At 42.5% G+C, this 15,649-nt stretch overlaps 1 protein-coding gene across 1 annotated transcript in view; it reads left to right on the top strand.

Moving 5' to 3' along the window:
* LOC124616662 (molybdenum cofactor biosynthesis protein 1-like) overlaps positions 1–15,649 on the top strand; it is a 66,569-nt gene that overhangs the window by 28,979 nt on the left and 21,941 nt on the right. Inside the window, exons 5-6 of the mRNA XM_047144991.1 lie at positions 209–354; positions 11,972–12,057. Of these exons, the coding sequence (XP_047000947.1) occupies positions 209–354; positions 11,972–12,057 (232 nt within the window). The remainder of the gene's footprint in view (positions 1–208; positions 355–11,971; positions 12,058–15,649) is intronic.

Below are 15,649 nucleotides of genomic sequence, written 5' to 3'. Positions count from 1 at the left end.
ATAGTTTAATGTCCTGTAAAAGTTTCTTGTCAATGGCTACAGTTGTTCCTGAAGTACGGGGAAGTTAAGTCACTAAATGTAACATTGTCAGGATAGGGCGTTCAAACTCCCCTTAATGCACATTTTCTCCTTCCTCCACTTGGTGAGCAACACATTTATAGTATTTTCACAACAGCAGTACCTATTTTCTTACAATTTCTTTTTGCAGGCATACCATGTCCCGGGCTTCAAGGGACGTGTGGGATTTATTACCTCAATGAGTGAACACTTCTGTGGCACGTGCAACCGTTTACCGATAACAGCTGATGGCAATTTGAAGGTGTGTCTCTTTGGGAATTCAGAGATATCTCTCAGGTGAGTGATGAAACATAGAATAATCATGTCTAAGTGAAAATTCATGCGAGGAAACCATAAAATTACTAGAAGACTGACAGACTGATCAGTATTTTACCTTCAGGAGGTGAAATTCCAAAACTTCTTATAGACACATTTGTTCCTCTTGTCCTCACATTAGTTGTGGAGTCCGAGTGACCTTTCAGACCTTCAGAAACTTATCCCTCTTTCCTCTCTCATGAAGGAACTGATAGTTCCAAATGCTGAGTATAGAATAATACTTTCAAACTGTTTGCCATGCACATTAGGTATGTGGTTGGTATATGGAAGAGATAAACTGCAGTTAAATCCAGCAGGTATGAAATGAGTAATCTTTTCTTGAAGTTTTCAGCTTGCACCCTCCTCCCTCCCAGACATACAAACCAGATACCTATAGCTAAATAATTTGTGAGTATATATAATTTGCCTCTGTCAACATCATGTTACACTAACCTATTTGTTAGATTAAATTAAAGGAAAGTAATCAGAACTGGAAATTATGTAAAGACATTTTTAGCTACGTCCCTATGTTGTATTAAAGTTAACACAGTATTTCTGTCCGTGTGATGGTAACTATGATTCGCCAGCCACCGTTGCCAAGCGGTTCTAGGCGCTTCAGTCCAGAACTGCGCGACTGCTATGGTCGCAGGTTTGAATCCTGCCTTGGCTCAAATGTTAAGTCCCATAGTGCCCAGAGCTATTTGAACTGTGATTCATGATTATCAGAGTCTATATGTTCCAAATAAAAATTGGAACTTCATGTGTATAAATGTACAAATTATTAGACAATGGGACCAACAACTGACACTTTTAAATTGATGACTAGACTAAGAGATTAATAATAGGAAAAAAACTGCAAGATACTTGGCGATAAGTTTGTTTCAGGACAAGGTAAGGGGGGTGAGGGGTGGGAAGAATCAGCTCTCTCTTTGTGAGCATACCAGAAATCCTTTATCAACCGAAGGTAAAATAAGATATAAAAATACAGGGTCAAACAATTAATTTAAGTATCTTAAAAACCAAATGACTAATAAAATTGGAAGCTAAGAAAAGTAAGTTCGTAGTAAGTAGGGTGAAACACAGGGGGCTGCAACATATTGCCATTGTTGTTTGACTTGTCTATCAAAGAAAAAAGAAATGGATCAAAAGAAAATAAAAGTGAGAATGGGAATGTATCAGAAGCAAATAGGAATGAGCAAGGAACATATTCTTTAATAATAAAAAAAAAAAGTGACATGTGAGGCAGATGTTCCTACAATTTTATGTTCAAAGCACAGCAGTCTGTGAAAGCAAAATATTTATGACATTGAAAAAAGAAAATCAATGAGTGAAAAGTGTGTATAGGTGAATTGTGGTGAAAGACTGGATATTGGAACTTCTGTTAGGCTGCCCAGTATTAGTTAACTTGGTAGTAAAGGAGCAAGTTTGCAAGGGCAGATAACTGTTTGGCTACGTAAAATAGAGTGGGAGTATGGAAAAGCTAGTCCAAGATAGGATGAAAAAGATAACAGCAACTTAAAAAATGAATTGATAAGTTACCATGAACCCCATTCCAATCTAGTGAATCCAGTGGTTGACAATATCTTGTGACATTTGCCTATAAGGCTCAAACAATAATTGCTAAATAAAATTACAAAATGTTGACAAGACTGTATCTAAGCTGTCACTCTCTTTTGAAACAAGGGTGTTTAAACCAAGAAACACGCAGGAAAGCAGGGACAACTCGCACACTAGAGGAGGATGGGAAGTATCATTGAAGGAGTGAGCATAAACCGTGTGGAATATGTGTGGTACAAGTAATGATAGTAAAAAAAAAAAAAAAAAAAAAAAAAAAAAAAAAAAAAAAAACGAAGAAGAGGAAGAGGAAAAGTCTTGATCTGGAAACAAGGGAATAAAAATTTGCCACGTGAAGAGACAATATGATACTGTGCTGATGAGTGTGTACAAGTGGTGATATACAATATACATAGATAAAGGAACTCTGCATTGGGCCCAGAAGACCACGCAATGCTCTTCGAGAGATGTCCTCTACTATAAATCTATGGAGAGTTAGGGGGTCAGTATACAACTCTCCAGGCTGTTATCAACTTCCAGAAGTTGAAGACACTACTTCTCACTTGAGTATCTCCTCAGCTAGAACTACAAGCAGAGTGTACCCTATTCCAGTCTGTCCACCGAGCAGAATTTCCCGGCTCTACAAGGAATTGAACCTGATCGCTTTCTATGGCACGCCTGTGGCATACTGACTGCGTGGCTGTGGCAAGAGTCATAATATACACTTGTGAACAATTGAGTTATAACTATTCTGTTTATTGGGGAGAGAGTATGGACGGAGTGGTCACGCCAGTTTGGATTTCATCTCGCCGCCTACAGAATTCAAGGTAACGAGCGGCAGCCTCATTTATTGGCATGTGTAGGGGTGCAAACGTACCGTGTGATAGTGAAATTATTTCCCCAATGCGACGTAGCAACTCTGTCCTACGAAGAACTTTTGTCTGCTTTAGATGCCTATTTCAAGGAAACAGTTAATGTAGTTGCAAAAAGGTATACGTTCTTTCGTACAAAACGTACGGCCGGTCAAACTAATAGGGAGTGGGTTGCAACATTGCAAGGCCTTACAAGGGATTGTGCTTTTGAGTGTGAATGTGGACTCCCTTATTCAGATACAATGGTCCGTGATGCAATTGCACAGAACGTTTCTGATGTTCGTATATGGGAACAGATTTTGAAACTAGTTAATCCCTCCCTTCAGCAAGTGATAGACATATTAGATAGACAAGACACACTTGACTTTGCTCAGGAATCATTTGCAACTTCGCCAGCCATGTGTAACATTAACCAGCCCGCCAGGCGCGCTGCACGGCCCGGTAAACTGCCCTCGCGCACGTCCACGCAGCTGCCGTTACGCTCTAAACCAGGTGTGCCGCGACAGCATACAACTGCAGTAAAATCATGCCCGTGGTGTGCTACTAGACATTCGCGTGAAAATTGCCCGTCACGCCAAGCTATTTGCTTTTTCTGTAATAAGAAAGGACATGTTCAAAGTGTTTGCCAGAAAAAGCTCAGATCAGACAATCACAACCATTCCAGGCCTTTTGCTTCGCGCCGGAATCGAACCAAGGACACTCAGCCTCGTGGACCTTCGCCCATGGACATTCATGTAGTGAATTCCACCCCGTCCAGTGCCACTTTCTCAAACAGTGACAGTGTTCGTCCCACACAAAGTGTGCGTCGACGTCGCCAGAAATCACGTCAATTAGCAAGTGATGCTGTACCTGTATCAGTTCAAATTGCACGAGACAGTTGCTCTTGTCGTCAGCAGGACAATAAACTTTTTGTAGATTTGGATTTTAATGGAATGGTCATACCGTTCCAGCTCGATACCAGAGCTGCAGTTTCGTTGCTCAATCACGACACGTACAAACAACTGGGCAAACCTCCGTTGCGTGCCGCAAATGTTATGTTAAATAGTTAAAAAATGGTTCAAATGGCTCTGAGCACTATGGGACTTAACTTCTGTGGTCATCAGTCCCCTAGAACTTAGAACTACTTAAACCTAACTAACCTAAGGACATCACACACATCCATGCCCGTGGCAGGATTCGAACCTGCGACAGTAGCAGTCGCGCGGTTCCGGACTGAGCGCCTTAACCGCGAGACCACCGCGGCCAGCTGTTAAATAGTTATTCAGGTCAGAATATCCCCTGTGTTAGGACAGTGCAGCCTTCTTGCAACATACAAGGGACAAACAAAACTTGTCTCATTTTATGTTCTTCGTTCTTCTACTGCAGTGAACTTGTTTGGTTTCGATTTATTTCAGTTGTTTAGCATGTCTATAGTAAATCAGGTCCTATCAGTGAATCAGACTGTGCCTTCAGACAGTGTTTCTCGTCTGTGTGAAGAATTTGCAGACATTTTTGCGCCGGGCTTAGGTTGCGCTAAAAACTATGAAGCACATTTGGAACTGAAAGTCAACGGGCAACCGAAATTTTTCAGAGCGTGCAATGTTCCTCATGCATTGCGTGATGAGGTTGCAAGAACATTACACGATTTAGAATCACAAGGTGTAATTGAACGTGTGCAGGCTTCTCTCTGGGCCTCACCATTAGTAATTTTGCCCAAACCTTCCGGAAAACTGAGACTTTGTGTGGACTTCAAGGCCACTGTGAATCCACAACTAGTGTTTGCAACTTTTCCATTACCCTGCCTGGAAGATCTTTTTGACAAACTGTGCCCGGGTAAATATTTTTCAAAGTTGGACGTCACAGATGCATACTTCCAAATACCAGTGGACGAAGAATCCCAGTGCGTCTTGGTGGTTAACACGCATCTTGGTTTGTACCGATTCAAAAGACTGCCATTCGGGTGTGCATCCGCCCCTGCATTGTTTCAGCAATATTTACAAACTGTTTGTGCATCATTCCCTACTGCTGCGAACTATCTGGACGATATTGTGATCTCCGGAAAGACAGCAGACGACCATTTAGCACACCTACGAACATTATTTCAGGTATTGCGACAAAATGGTCTTCGCTTGCGGAAGGACAAATGTGTGTTTTTTGCTCGTGACTTACCATACCTGGGACATGTCATCAATGCCCAAGGCATACATCCGAGTCCAGAGCACCTCCGTGCCATACAAGACTTGCCTTCGCCGCAGAATTTGAAGGAGCTACAGAGTGTGTTGGGTAAAATTAACTATTATCATCGCTTTCTGCGCAATGCCTCTTCCATTTCAGCTACGATTCATAGCTTACGCCGTAAGGGTGTTCCGTTCGTCTGGACGACGGAATGCGAACGCGCCTTTCGCCAGTTGAAATCGGCGTTGCTTTCTAATACTTGCCTTACGCCATTCAATCCCCAGAAACCCCTTTTGTTGATGGTAGATGCATCGGATTTCGGGATCGGTGCTGTGCTTGCGCACAAAGATGGGTCGCATGATCGCCCTATTGCCTTTGCATCCAAATTGCTCTCGTCTGCGCAAAGAAATTATTCACAGATAGAGAAAGAAGCTTTGGCTCTCGTGTTTGGTGTTACTAAGTTCCATAATTTCTTGTATGGTCGTCACTTTACCATCATCACAGACCACAAACCTTTGATGTCGCTTTTTCATCCGAACAAGCCTGTACCTCCGCGTACAGCACAGAAATTCATTCGCTGGTCTATTTTCCTCTCGCAGTACCGCTACGATATCTTGTATCGGTCCACTGCTAAGCACGGAAACGCCGATGCGTTGTCCCGTTTGCCTGTTGCTGAGGATAGAGCATTTGATTCTTCTGAACTTGCTTGCATGTTCATTGATTCGGAAACCGATGACGTGGTCGACTCGTTTCCGATTGATTTTCGTCGTGTAGCTACAGCCACAGCTGCTGACCCAGTCCTTGCTACCGTTTTGCATTTTGTTGCTACGCAATGGCCTTTGTCAAAGTCTCGGATCGAGGATCCGTTGGTTTGCTGATTTTTTGCTCACAAGGAGAGACTTTTTGTTCGACGCGGTGTTTTGTTGTTGCGTTCTGATAATGATCAGTCCAGAATCGTGGTCCCACGTTCGTTACAGTCCTCTGTTTTACGGCTTCTTCACCAAGGACATTGGGGTATAGTGCAAACGAAACAACTTCCTCGTCAGCACTGTACTTGGTTCGGAATCGATGCTGCGATTACGAATATGTGTTCTTCTTGCATGGCGTGTGCCGAAGAACAATCCGCACTGCCGCGGAAAGTCTTTGCATGGCCAAAAGCCACTTCCCCTTGGCAACGCTTGCACATTGATTTTGCTGGTCCATTCTGGTATGCTCGGTGGTTTGTTCTGGTAGATGCCTTCAGTAATTTTCCTTTTGTTGTCCGGATGTCTTCCACGACATCAACTGCCACCATCCAAGCGTTGTCTGCATCTTTTGCATTGAAGGTCTTCCGCAGACTATTGTTTCCGACAATGGCCCACAATTCATGTCCGCAGAATTTCAGTCATTCTGCCAGGCCAATGGTATTCAACATCTGACATCCGCGCCGTTTTCGCCTCAGTCAAACGGTGCCGCTGAACGATTGGTCCGGACTTTCAAGTCACAGATGTTGAAGTTGAAAGAGTCGTATTCTCGGGAGGACGCGTTGTTGCTCTTTTTGTCTTTGTATCGCTCTCAGCCCCGAGATAGTCGCTCGCCAGCTGAGTTGCTCCACAGTCGTCCTCATCGAAACTTGATGTCTTTGCTGCACCCGCCGCATCAGGTTCCTGTGCAGCGGCAGACTTCTGCTTTTGCTCCAGGCGACGTTGTATTTTATCGCAACTATCGAGGTTCACGGCGTTGGCTCGCAGTGCACATTCTTCGCTGCCTCGGCCGCGTGATGTATTTGGTTTTGGGGGCCTCTGGTGAGGTGCGTCGGCATCTCAATCAGCTGCGCCTCTGTCGTCGCACGGGTTCTGCCGCTCCCCGTCTGCTTTCAGCGACGGTGCCATCCGGTCAGCGCCCTGGGGACCCATCTACTGGCTCGCCTCATCCCCAGGTGTTACCAACGATGCCTTCCATTTTGCCCCATGGCGACGCGCCGCTGCCGCCTCCGCCGCCGCCGCCTGTCCAGCTGGTGCCGCCCGCAGTGGACGCTTCGCTGCAGCCACCAAGCGCCTCCCTGGGTCACACGCCGCCGATCGCTTCCCGTGACCAGCTGTCCTCCGCCATGGAACTCTTGCCCGCTCCGGACCACATGGCGTCTTCGCGCGTCGGGTACCCCGACGCAATGGAGGTCGACCCTTCGGCCCCTCCTGTCTCTTTACGGGCACATACACCGCATGTTGACGTGCACCCTGGACTAGGTTTTCAGGTGTTTCTTAGCTCCCCTTGGACCGAATGGCCGCGTGCGGGTGGCACAGCCTCGCCTGTTGTTAGGCTCCCCACCTCATCGCATACGTCAACATGGGGTTCTCCCCACGGCGGGCGGAAGCCTTATAACACGACCATTCGCCGATTTGCAGGGGAGGAATGTGGTGTCACCGCCAGACACCACACTTGCTAGGTGGTAGCTTTAAATTGGCCAGGGTCCATTAGTACATGTCGGACCCGCGTGTCGCCACCACAAGGCAGGTCTCGAGATACGGACTAGCACTCACCCCAGTTGTACGGACGACTTTGCTAGCGACTACATGGACGAAGCATTGCTCATTAGCCGAGCCGATAGTTAGAATAGCCTTCAGCTAAGTCAATGGCTACGACCTAGCAAGGCGCCATTAGTAACATTGCATGTATATAAAGAGTCTCACTTGTATCACCACAATCTCCAGATGTACCAAAAGGATGGATTAAAGTTAAGTATTCCAGAAGCTACGTACTTTTCTTTATAGCATTCATTACGTATCCTGTTTCAGACCTCACGCCCTCCTTTTTTAACTTAGAGCATGCCTTTCGGCTTCCTCTCATTGTGTCTAGGCTGTCTTGTCTAGACACAACATGAAGCATGCAGGAAGGTCGTCTGTCTGATGATTTGCGGTACATATTGCCAATGTGGCAGGGAGCAAAATAAGGAGTGATCAAAAAACTTCCATTTTAAGGCTGCATAGTTCAGATCAGATCAGTATGCCACACACACACACACACACACACACACACACACACACACATACACACACACACACACACACACATATCCATCCACACATATACCCTGCTTGTGTCTGTATATGTGCGGATGGATATATGTGTGTGTGTGTGTGCGAGTGTATACCTGTCCTTTTTCCCCCCTAAGGTAAGTCTTTCCACTCCCAGGATTGGAATGACTCCTTACCCTCTCCCTTAAAACCCACATCCTTTCGTCTTTCCCTCTCCTTCCCTCTTTGCTGATGAAGCAACTGTGGGTTGCGAAAGCTTGAATTTTGTGTGTGTGTTTGTTTGTGTGTCTATCAACATACCAATGCTTTCGTTTGGTAAGTTACATCATCTTTGTTTTTAGATATATTTATCCCATTTGGAATGTTTCCCTGTATTATATTATATATCAGTGCTTTCCTCTCCCACAACTATCCTGCAGACCTTGTCCACAAACAGATCTCCCAAGCAATACATTCCTCCCCACCCAACAACAATGGTACTACCCCCAGACCACACAGAAGCATCCCCCTTGTCACCCAATATTATCCTGGCCTCGAATACATGAACTAATTACTCCGCCAGGGATATGACTTTCTCAAGTCAAGCCCTGAAATGAGATCATCCATTGACAATATTCTCCCCACACCACCCAGAGTTGCCTTTTGCCAACCCCCTAACCTCCGTATCATCCTTGTCAAACCCTACAATATTCCCAGACCACCTTCTCTACCCAGCGGTTCCTACCCCTGTAACCGACCCCGATGCAAAACCTGAATCCACTTTCCCTTCTTCCCCTTTTTTCCCCTCTCTCCTCCCTGATGAAGGAACGAAGTTCCGAAAGCTAGGATACGTCAATTTTCTGTTCTGTTTTGTGTATGTATCAGCTGTACTGAGCTGAGGTAAGTACTGGCCAGGCCCTCTATCTCTTTGTTAGTATTTGTTTCATATATATAAACACACACACACACACACACACACACACACACACACACAAACACACACACACAGACAGACAGGGTGATGCGTATTAACATTTAAAAACCTCCAAAGCACTGTAGATGACCCTGAGACAAGTAATTTAATACAAGACACATGGGATCACAAATGTTGGATACGATACAAATGTTGGGAAATGTGTCAAAAGTGAATGATAAATGTCACCAGATGATGTACCTTGTCATGCTTGCAGTGGTAGAGCCTCTCGGTCTGTCACACTTGATCATCCCAACCCAAGTCAAGTATTCATATCATTGTGGCTACGGACACACATGTGCGACTTTAGTGATGGCGTTCAGGATTTGAGTCTTGCATATGGCAGGCAGTATTTTTTCATTGTGTTTAACAATTATGTATTTATATTGAAGTTTATTATTTTATTTACCGATCTTGCAGTTTCCTTGATTTCTTGCAAAGTACAGTACAAATCAAAACCTACCGTATTGCATAAAAAGTAGATGAGTATAAACTTCAGAATAGCATCATTGCCATTAAATGACCTATGTTTTCTTTACTAACTAATGTCTGTAAACAAAAAGAGGACAGAAGCAAAAAACACAAAATCAGAACTGCTTTTGCTTGATTACAGCAGGGACAATAATTTTGTAACATCTACATTTACAACAGATCATATTTACAAAATGTTTTCGAAATTTGCTCTGTTTGCTCAAATGAAAGTATTGCACTGCTCAATCATTCCTTTACACTCAACCCCGGCTGCTGCACATGCTGTGGGGTATGTCATCTGGTTATGTCATATATTCAGTGTTTCTCGCCAATTTTTTGTGGTATTTTGAAATGTACAAAAAGGCAAATGCAGAAAATTATCACATTTGGCTGCACATTACCTGCGTCACAGAAAAATAATGTATACGAATCTTCTCAGATTTTCCACTGAATAACTTTGTGCAAGCCTCACAATATTTCACCAACACAACTGTTCGTCATCTTCAGGTAGTGGTGGGTCCTGTCATCACTGCTGCAAGATGTGACTGGTGATATTTGCACAGCAGAATTGAAATTTGTCAGGCTAGAAGCAGGAGTACGAAGGCACTCCCAGTTGGATGGAAATGCCATTCATAGTAGCCTTCTGCTTATGTGTTGTGGGCAATGACTGCACTTCTGGACACTCGTGTGGTTAAACGCTGAATTAACTCTCTGCAAGGTGCTGCATCAGGTCATACATCGGAGGATCTGGTTTCTACTGTTTTAATTTCATGGCAGTCAGTGCTGGATTCTGGGCAGTGCTTAGTCAAAATTCCATATTCCTGTTGGTAAGATTGCCCACCGTATGGATACATGCCTCATTCTTAAAAACACAATCCTAGAGTGATGATCCTGAGAATAAAATTTCAGTCCTCTTGGGAAACATGTGGTGCCCTGTATTCAGGCAGTGCTCTGCTACCACTAATTTACTGGGTGGCATTTTTGTCAGCGCTGTTGAACACAGTGTTCTTGCACAATGTGAGGTGTCTGCCCTATATAAGATTTCCCATAATGGCATCAGATCTTATATATGATCTGTGTTTTCTAAGGTCAAGATTGTCTTTAACTGAACACAAACAATTCCTTAGTTTTGCTGGTAGACAAAAAACGCACTTGATTCTGTTTCTCTTAGTGATTCTTTCTATTTTTGAAAACATGCCGCTGAAATATGGTAGGAAAGCCATTTGCAGTGCTTGTCTAAGTAACTTCATTTACATCCCTACACTGAACTTGCTTTGCTCAGAACACATTGCAAATCTGTTTACAAGAATAAACATTCTGCTGGAACACTGTTCTTAGGTGTTACAGTTCACCAGGCAGACTGTCGGTATCTGAGATCACATGTGCTCTATGTGCCAGGGAGTGTAAGACACTACCACATTGTGGAGGGTGATGGCAACTTTTGGACCGCAAATATAACTCTGCGTGTATCAGTTTGCAGTAGAGACTAAGCCGCAGTGTTCTGTCAGCTTTTCTTCTAACCGTGACATCCAGGAATGGTAAGCTGCTATCTTTTTGTACTTCCACAGTGAACTGAATATTTAGATGGACCGAGTGCAAATGCTGCAGGAACATAGGTAGTGTCTGTATTATGTGGGCCACACCACAAATGTCTCTTCAGCATTCTGCCAGAAGGAGGAATGTTGGATATTTACTAAGGGAAATAGAGGATCTCCCATGGGAACACTGTCCACTTGATTAAAGTAGTTGGTGTTACATAAGAAATAGGATGAGGTATGCACATTTTTAAACAGCACCACAATTTCTTTCTCAAACTTGCTGCTAATAACCTCTAATGAGGGCTGCAGGGCACTTTTGTAAGTAATGATATAACATTTGAGCTAACTAAAAGATCTGAAAGTTCTAGTTTAAGCATCTTCAGGTATTCTATGAAATCCTCTGAATTCTAAATATGATGGTCATAGTCATCCACATGATAAATTTCAAAGCTGTCATGTGGAAATTGCCAGTTCCATCTTGCAGCAGTGATGGTGGAAATCACCATCACCTGAAGATGCCAAAACGTTGTGTCACTGAAATATTGAGGGAGGGACTTGCATAATGTTATCTGGTGGGGAACCCAAAGTGTTTTTGCAACAGATCTATCAGGCAAGCCCGAAAAGTCACATATACTCCAAGCAGTAAGTACCTGTTGTAAAATGGTCACATTAGTGAGCTTGGCAATTAATTAACAGTTTATCAATAAATTTGGCTTCATTTTGCAAGAAATTGTGCTGTGTTCCACTACTCCCCCTTCAACAAAACTAATGTCAGTTTCTGCTCCACCTCTTCAGCCCGAGATCCTATGTATACTCTTGAGCATTTGTGTAAGATACCTGTTTATTTATAAAAATAAAAGTAACTTCTATCATGACTTTCCCATTTTTGTCCAGTGGGTTTGTTATCCTGCTGTTGCCTACTGCAGACTACAAGATTACTGTTGAAGATTTCTGCAAAGTTTTTCTTCCTTTTTAGTGTACCAACATTTCACTATGTGGTGTTGGCCTGGTACTGTCTAACGGGTGTTTTAACTGTTGTTTCAGAGATGCAATACAAAGCAAATGCAGTGAGGATGACTTGCTTGCCATGATTGGGGCAGCAGTGAGAAGAAAGAAGAAACAACATGCAGGTAAGATACATTACAGCAAATGTAACTCTATAGATAGAAAGAAAATTTCTGCTTAACAGGTCATAGCAAACATAAGAGCAAAATAGAACGAAAAACAACAGTGATAGAACCTGAGTTTTTTGTGTAAAATTGGATTTAATTTTTTATTTAGTATTCATTCTGATTAATGCCCATTGGTCAACAGTACATTTCAGCCCTAGAATTTGGTTCTGCAAGGTCCACCAGATAATCATATATGGCTGTTGTAACTCCTTTATTGGACTTCAGAAGTTTTCCAGCAACAAATCTTTTTTTTTTCTTTCTTTCTTTTTTTTTTCTTTTTTAAAAAATAGCTAAAATGCAGAAAACATCATAAAGGAAACACTCACAGAAAAGCATCAGTGTCCTTGAAACAATGGAAACTCCAGTAGGAATATCAACAATGTTGGAAAAGACAGATTACTACTTACTGATGAAGGCTGTGGCTGAAAGCTTTGTGTAAGTGTCTTTTAATTCTGCCCATCTGCAGCCTAAGGTATCTTCTTTATGGTAAGTAACAGTCTGTCTTTTCCTTCATTATTCATTAGTGTTCTTTGTTTTTATTGCTGTTTAGCAAGCATCGTGTGGTATATAAGGGATGTGAATAGCGTCAGATGTTGAATCATCACTCTGGAGGATATGAAGGTGCTGCATATTGGTGTGAGACAGCATTATCTGATGAGAGTTTGAAAGAAACCTCATTGTGGATGTCCATTTGGTCGCCTGGTTAAACCTTGCAACATCTGTATTTTTGGAGTATTTGGATCTGACAGTGGCCTGATGTTGGAAAGTAAGGGCATACTCATCATCAATCTTCCAGTTGACTACATCAGACCGCTACAAGGGAGCATCACTGTGTAGTGTACTGAGTACATTGTAATCTGTTCATGTCTGTGACTGCCATCTGAGAACAAGTACAATAAACTCTCGTGCAGCTACACTTTTGGCTAGCTAGATTGACGCTTGACAAGTTTCAATTTGCATGCACCTGGAGCCAAGCATTTGCTAGTGTTTTTTGGCAATCTACTGCTAATCAGTGCACTGGTGCGTGTCAAAAGTCCAAGTATCATCAATTCGTGCATGTGTTGGTTGAAGCTCTAGTGTGTTTCTTATTCGTATGCCACAGCCATCTATTGGAACTCCTTGGAAGTACAGTACATACAGTATTGTTCTATGCAGCGCAACGTAGCCCTGTCGAAACCGACAATTAGAGTGCGCCGCCTAACACTTTCCACTTGTTGTCGGTACATCAAAGCTGAGTGTTTAACAGTGAACGTACAACACCCTGTTGTGTTGCCACGTGGGCTTGGGTAGAACAGAGGAAATGGCATAGATGTATCGAATGCTTTCATTTGATGGCTGCCACAGCCTGGTTTCAAAAGTCAAAAGTTTGTCTAGTGCATCTCGAGTGTTGTCAAGTTGTGCATCTGTGTGTTTCTGATTTGAGGTTTCATGCTCCCACTATGTGCCTTAAAGTGTCCAGAGATAAAAGGGGCCAAAAACCATAAAGGACTCAGTCGAGTGTCTGTAGAAAGAACACTGAACGTGACTACAGGCACGAAACATAAAATGAATGTGATCTTGTTGGAAAAAGAGCTTCACACTTTGCAGAGAATTGATGCTGGTGAGCCACCCACAAAAGTTGCTGCAGAGTAGGAGTACAATTACTGATCGGAAGACAAATTGATCAGGAATTTAAAAATTTTGTTCCATCCAAGCATTGGGCAGCGCAGTGAAATCTTGAAAAACAATGAGAAAAGGTTCACATCCTCAGTTAGAAGAGGCATTATTTTTGTGGCACGAATAAATAAGAGCCAAAGGTGTGTCAGTTTCAGGTCCTCTACTTTGTCAAAATGAGCTGATGAGCTGATTGAAGGAAAGAAGCAAGAATTGCTCGGAAGTAATGGCCAGCAGGATCGTTTCAAGAAGCAGCGTGGCATTCATGAAATTGCCATCAGTTCCAAATCATTATCTGGGGATGAAGCTGCTACACTGATTTTAAGAAGAAACTGCACACAATCATTGACAAAGGAGGTTATACTGGCAATCAACTTTACAAATGTGATGAAACTGGGTTGAATTACAAAATGCTGCCAATGAAAACCCTTGCCTCTAAAGAAGAAGAAATGGCTTCAGGATACAAAAAAATCCAAGAAAGATTTACTGTCCTTGCTTGCAGTAATGCCACTGGCAATCATAAACTGTGTCTTACTTTAATTAGCAAATCCAAAACACCAAGAGCATTTAGACACCAACCAACCAGCTTTGCCACTGAGGTACACGAATCAGTCTTAAGGCATGTATGAACAGTGCCATCTTCAGAGAGTGGTTCCAGGCAGAGTTTGTTCCAGCTGTAGTAAATTACATGGAAGGAAATGGACTTCCTTGAAAAGCGCTACTTCTTGTGGACAGTGCTCCTTATCACCCAGGTGATCTGCAAGATGGGGATATCAAAGTTGTATTTCTCCCACAAAATGTCACATCTCTATGTCAACCGATGGACCAAGGTATTCTTGAGGCGATAGAAAAACATTACAGACGCAAGATGCTGGAATACTGAATAGGTGTGATTGATGCTGCAGATGATTTTGTGGAAGCTCTTAAAAAAATTGATGTTTTAAGTGTTATTCATTGATTGCTGAAGCTTGGAATCTAATTCCTCCAGTTCCTCTTGTTAGGTCTTGGAAAAAACTCTTAGATCGTAAGGCAACCTAAGTGGTGGGAAGGAGGAGGCAATACCGAAACTCAAGCTGACATAATTTTGGTGAATTTACTGGAGAAGCTGGTTGTAAAGACACACACTTCGAAGACATTGAAGAGTGGATGGAAAATGGCATTTTTTCATGTGACTGAGGATGAAATCGTCCAAATTGTGACCGATCATAAAGCGTTAGAACACTATGTTTCTGATGATGAATCAGAGAAAAATATTCCTCACACATTCTGTTACGAAGTGATCCAAACTGCCCTGGAGTACATCAGCCAACAGGAGGAGACGATTTATCCTGAAATAGTTTGATTTCAATGGTGGAGATGTATTGTTGCAGCAATAGTTTCTCAAGCAAAAAAACAAAAAAAAAAAAAAGACATTCGTGACTTCGTTACCAAAAAATAAACTCTAATGAAGCATCCTAGAACTTCTATGTCCATAACTTAAAAGGTTTTTTTTTTTTTTAATTTTCTTGAAAGTTCCTCTAGACAGACTTTTCGTTCCTTTGAGTAATCTCTAGATTTGTTTCACAATTTTGTTCAGTAGTTTATTTTTTATTCAAAAGAGCAGGTAATAAAATTAAAACTCCTGTTTTTTCCTGCTGCCAAATAAGGGAGATTTTTTTCTGTAAGAATGCAAAATAAACGAGCTTTGTTATACAGCATTTAAAAACTTTGAGTTTTCAATCATAGTTTGGTGCCTTTTTAACATGTCAACACAATTTTTTCAGTAAAAAAGTACAGGGTTGTTTGCAACTGTATCAGAAACATTTTACATACCCTACGCACGTTTTACGATCGTATTTCGCAATATTGACACAATTTGGAGTGTTCACATGTGAAAACAGGGGGACTTTGATTTATC

This window comes from Schistocerca americana, chromosome 5 (genome assembly GCF_021461395.2).
Source record: "Schistocerca americana isolate TAMUIC-IGC-003095 chromosome 5, iqSchAmer2.1, whole genome shotgun sequence".
In the NCBI taxonomy this organism is placed as follows: Eukaryota; Metazoa; Arthropoda; class Insecta; order Orthoptera; family Acrididae; genus Schistocerca; species Schistocerca americana.
This window is presented reverse-complemented; position numbering and strand designations above follow the sequence as displayed.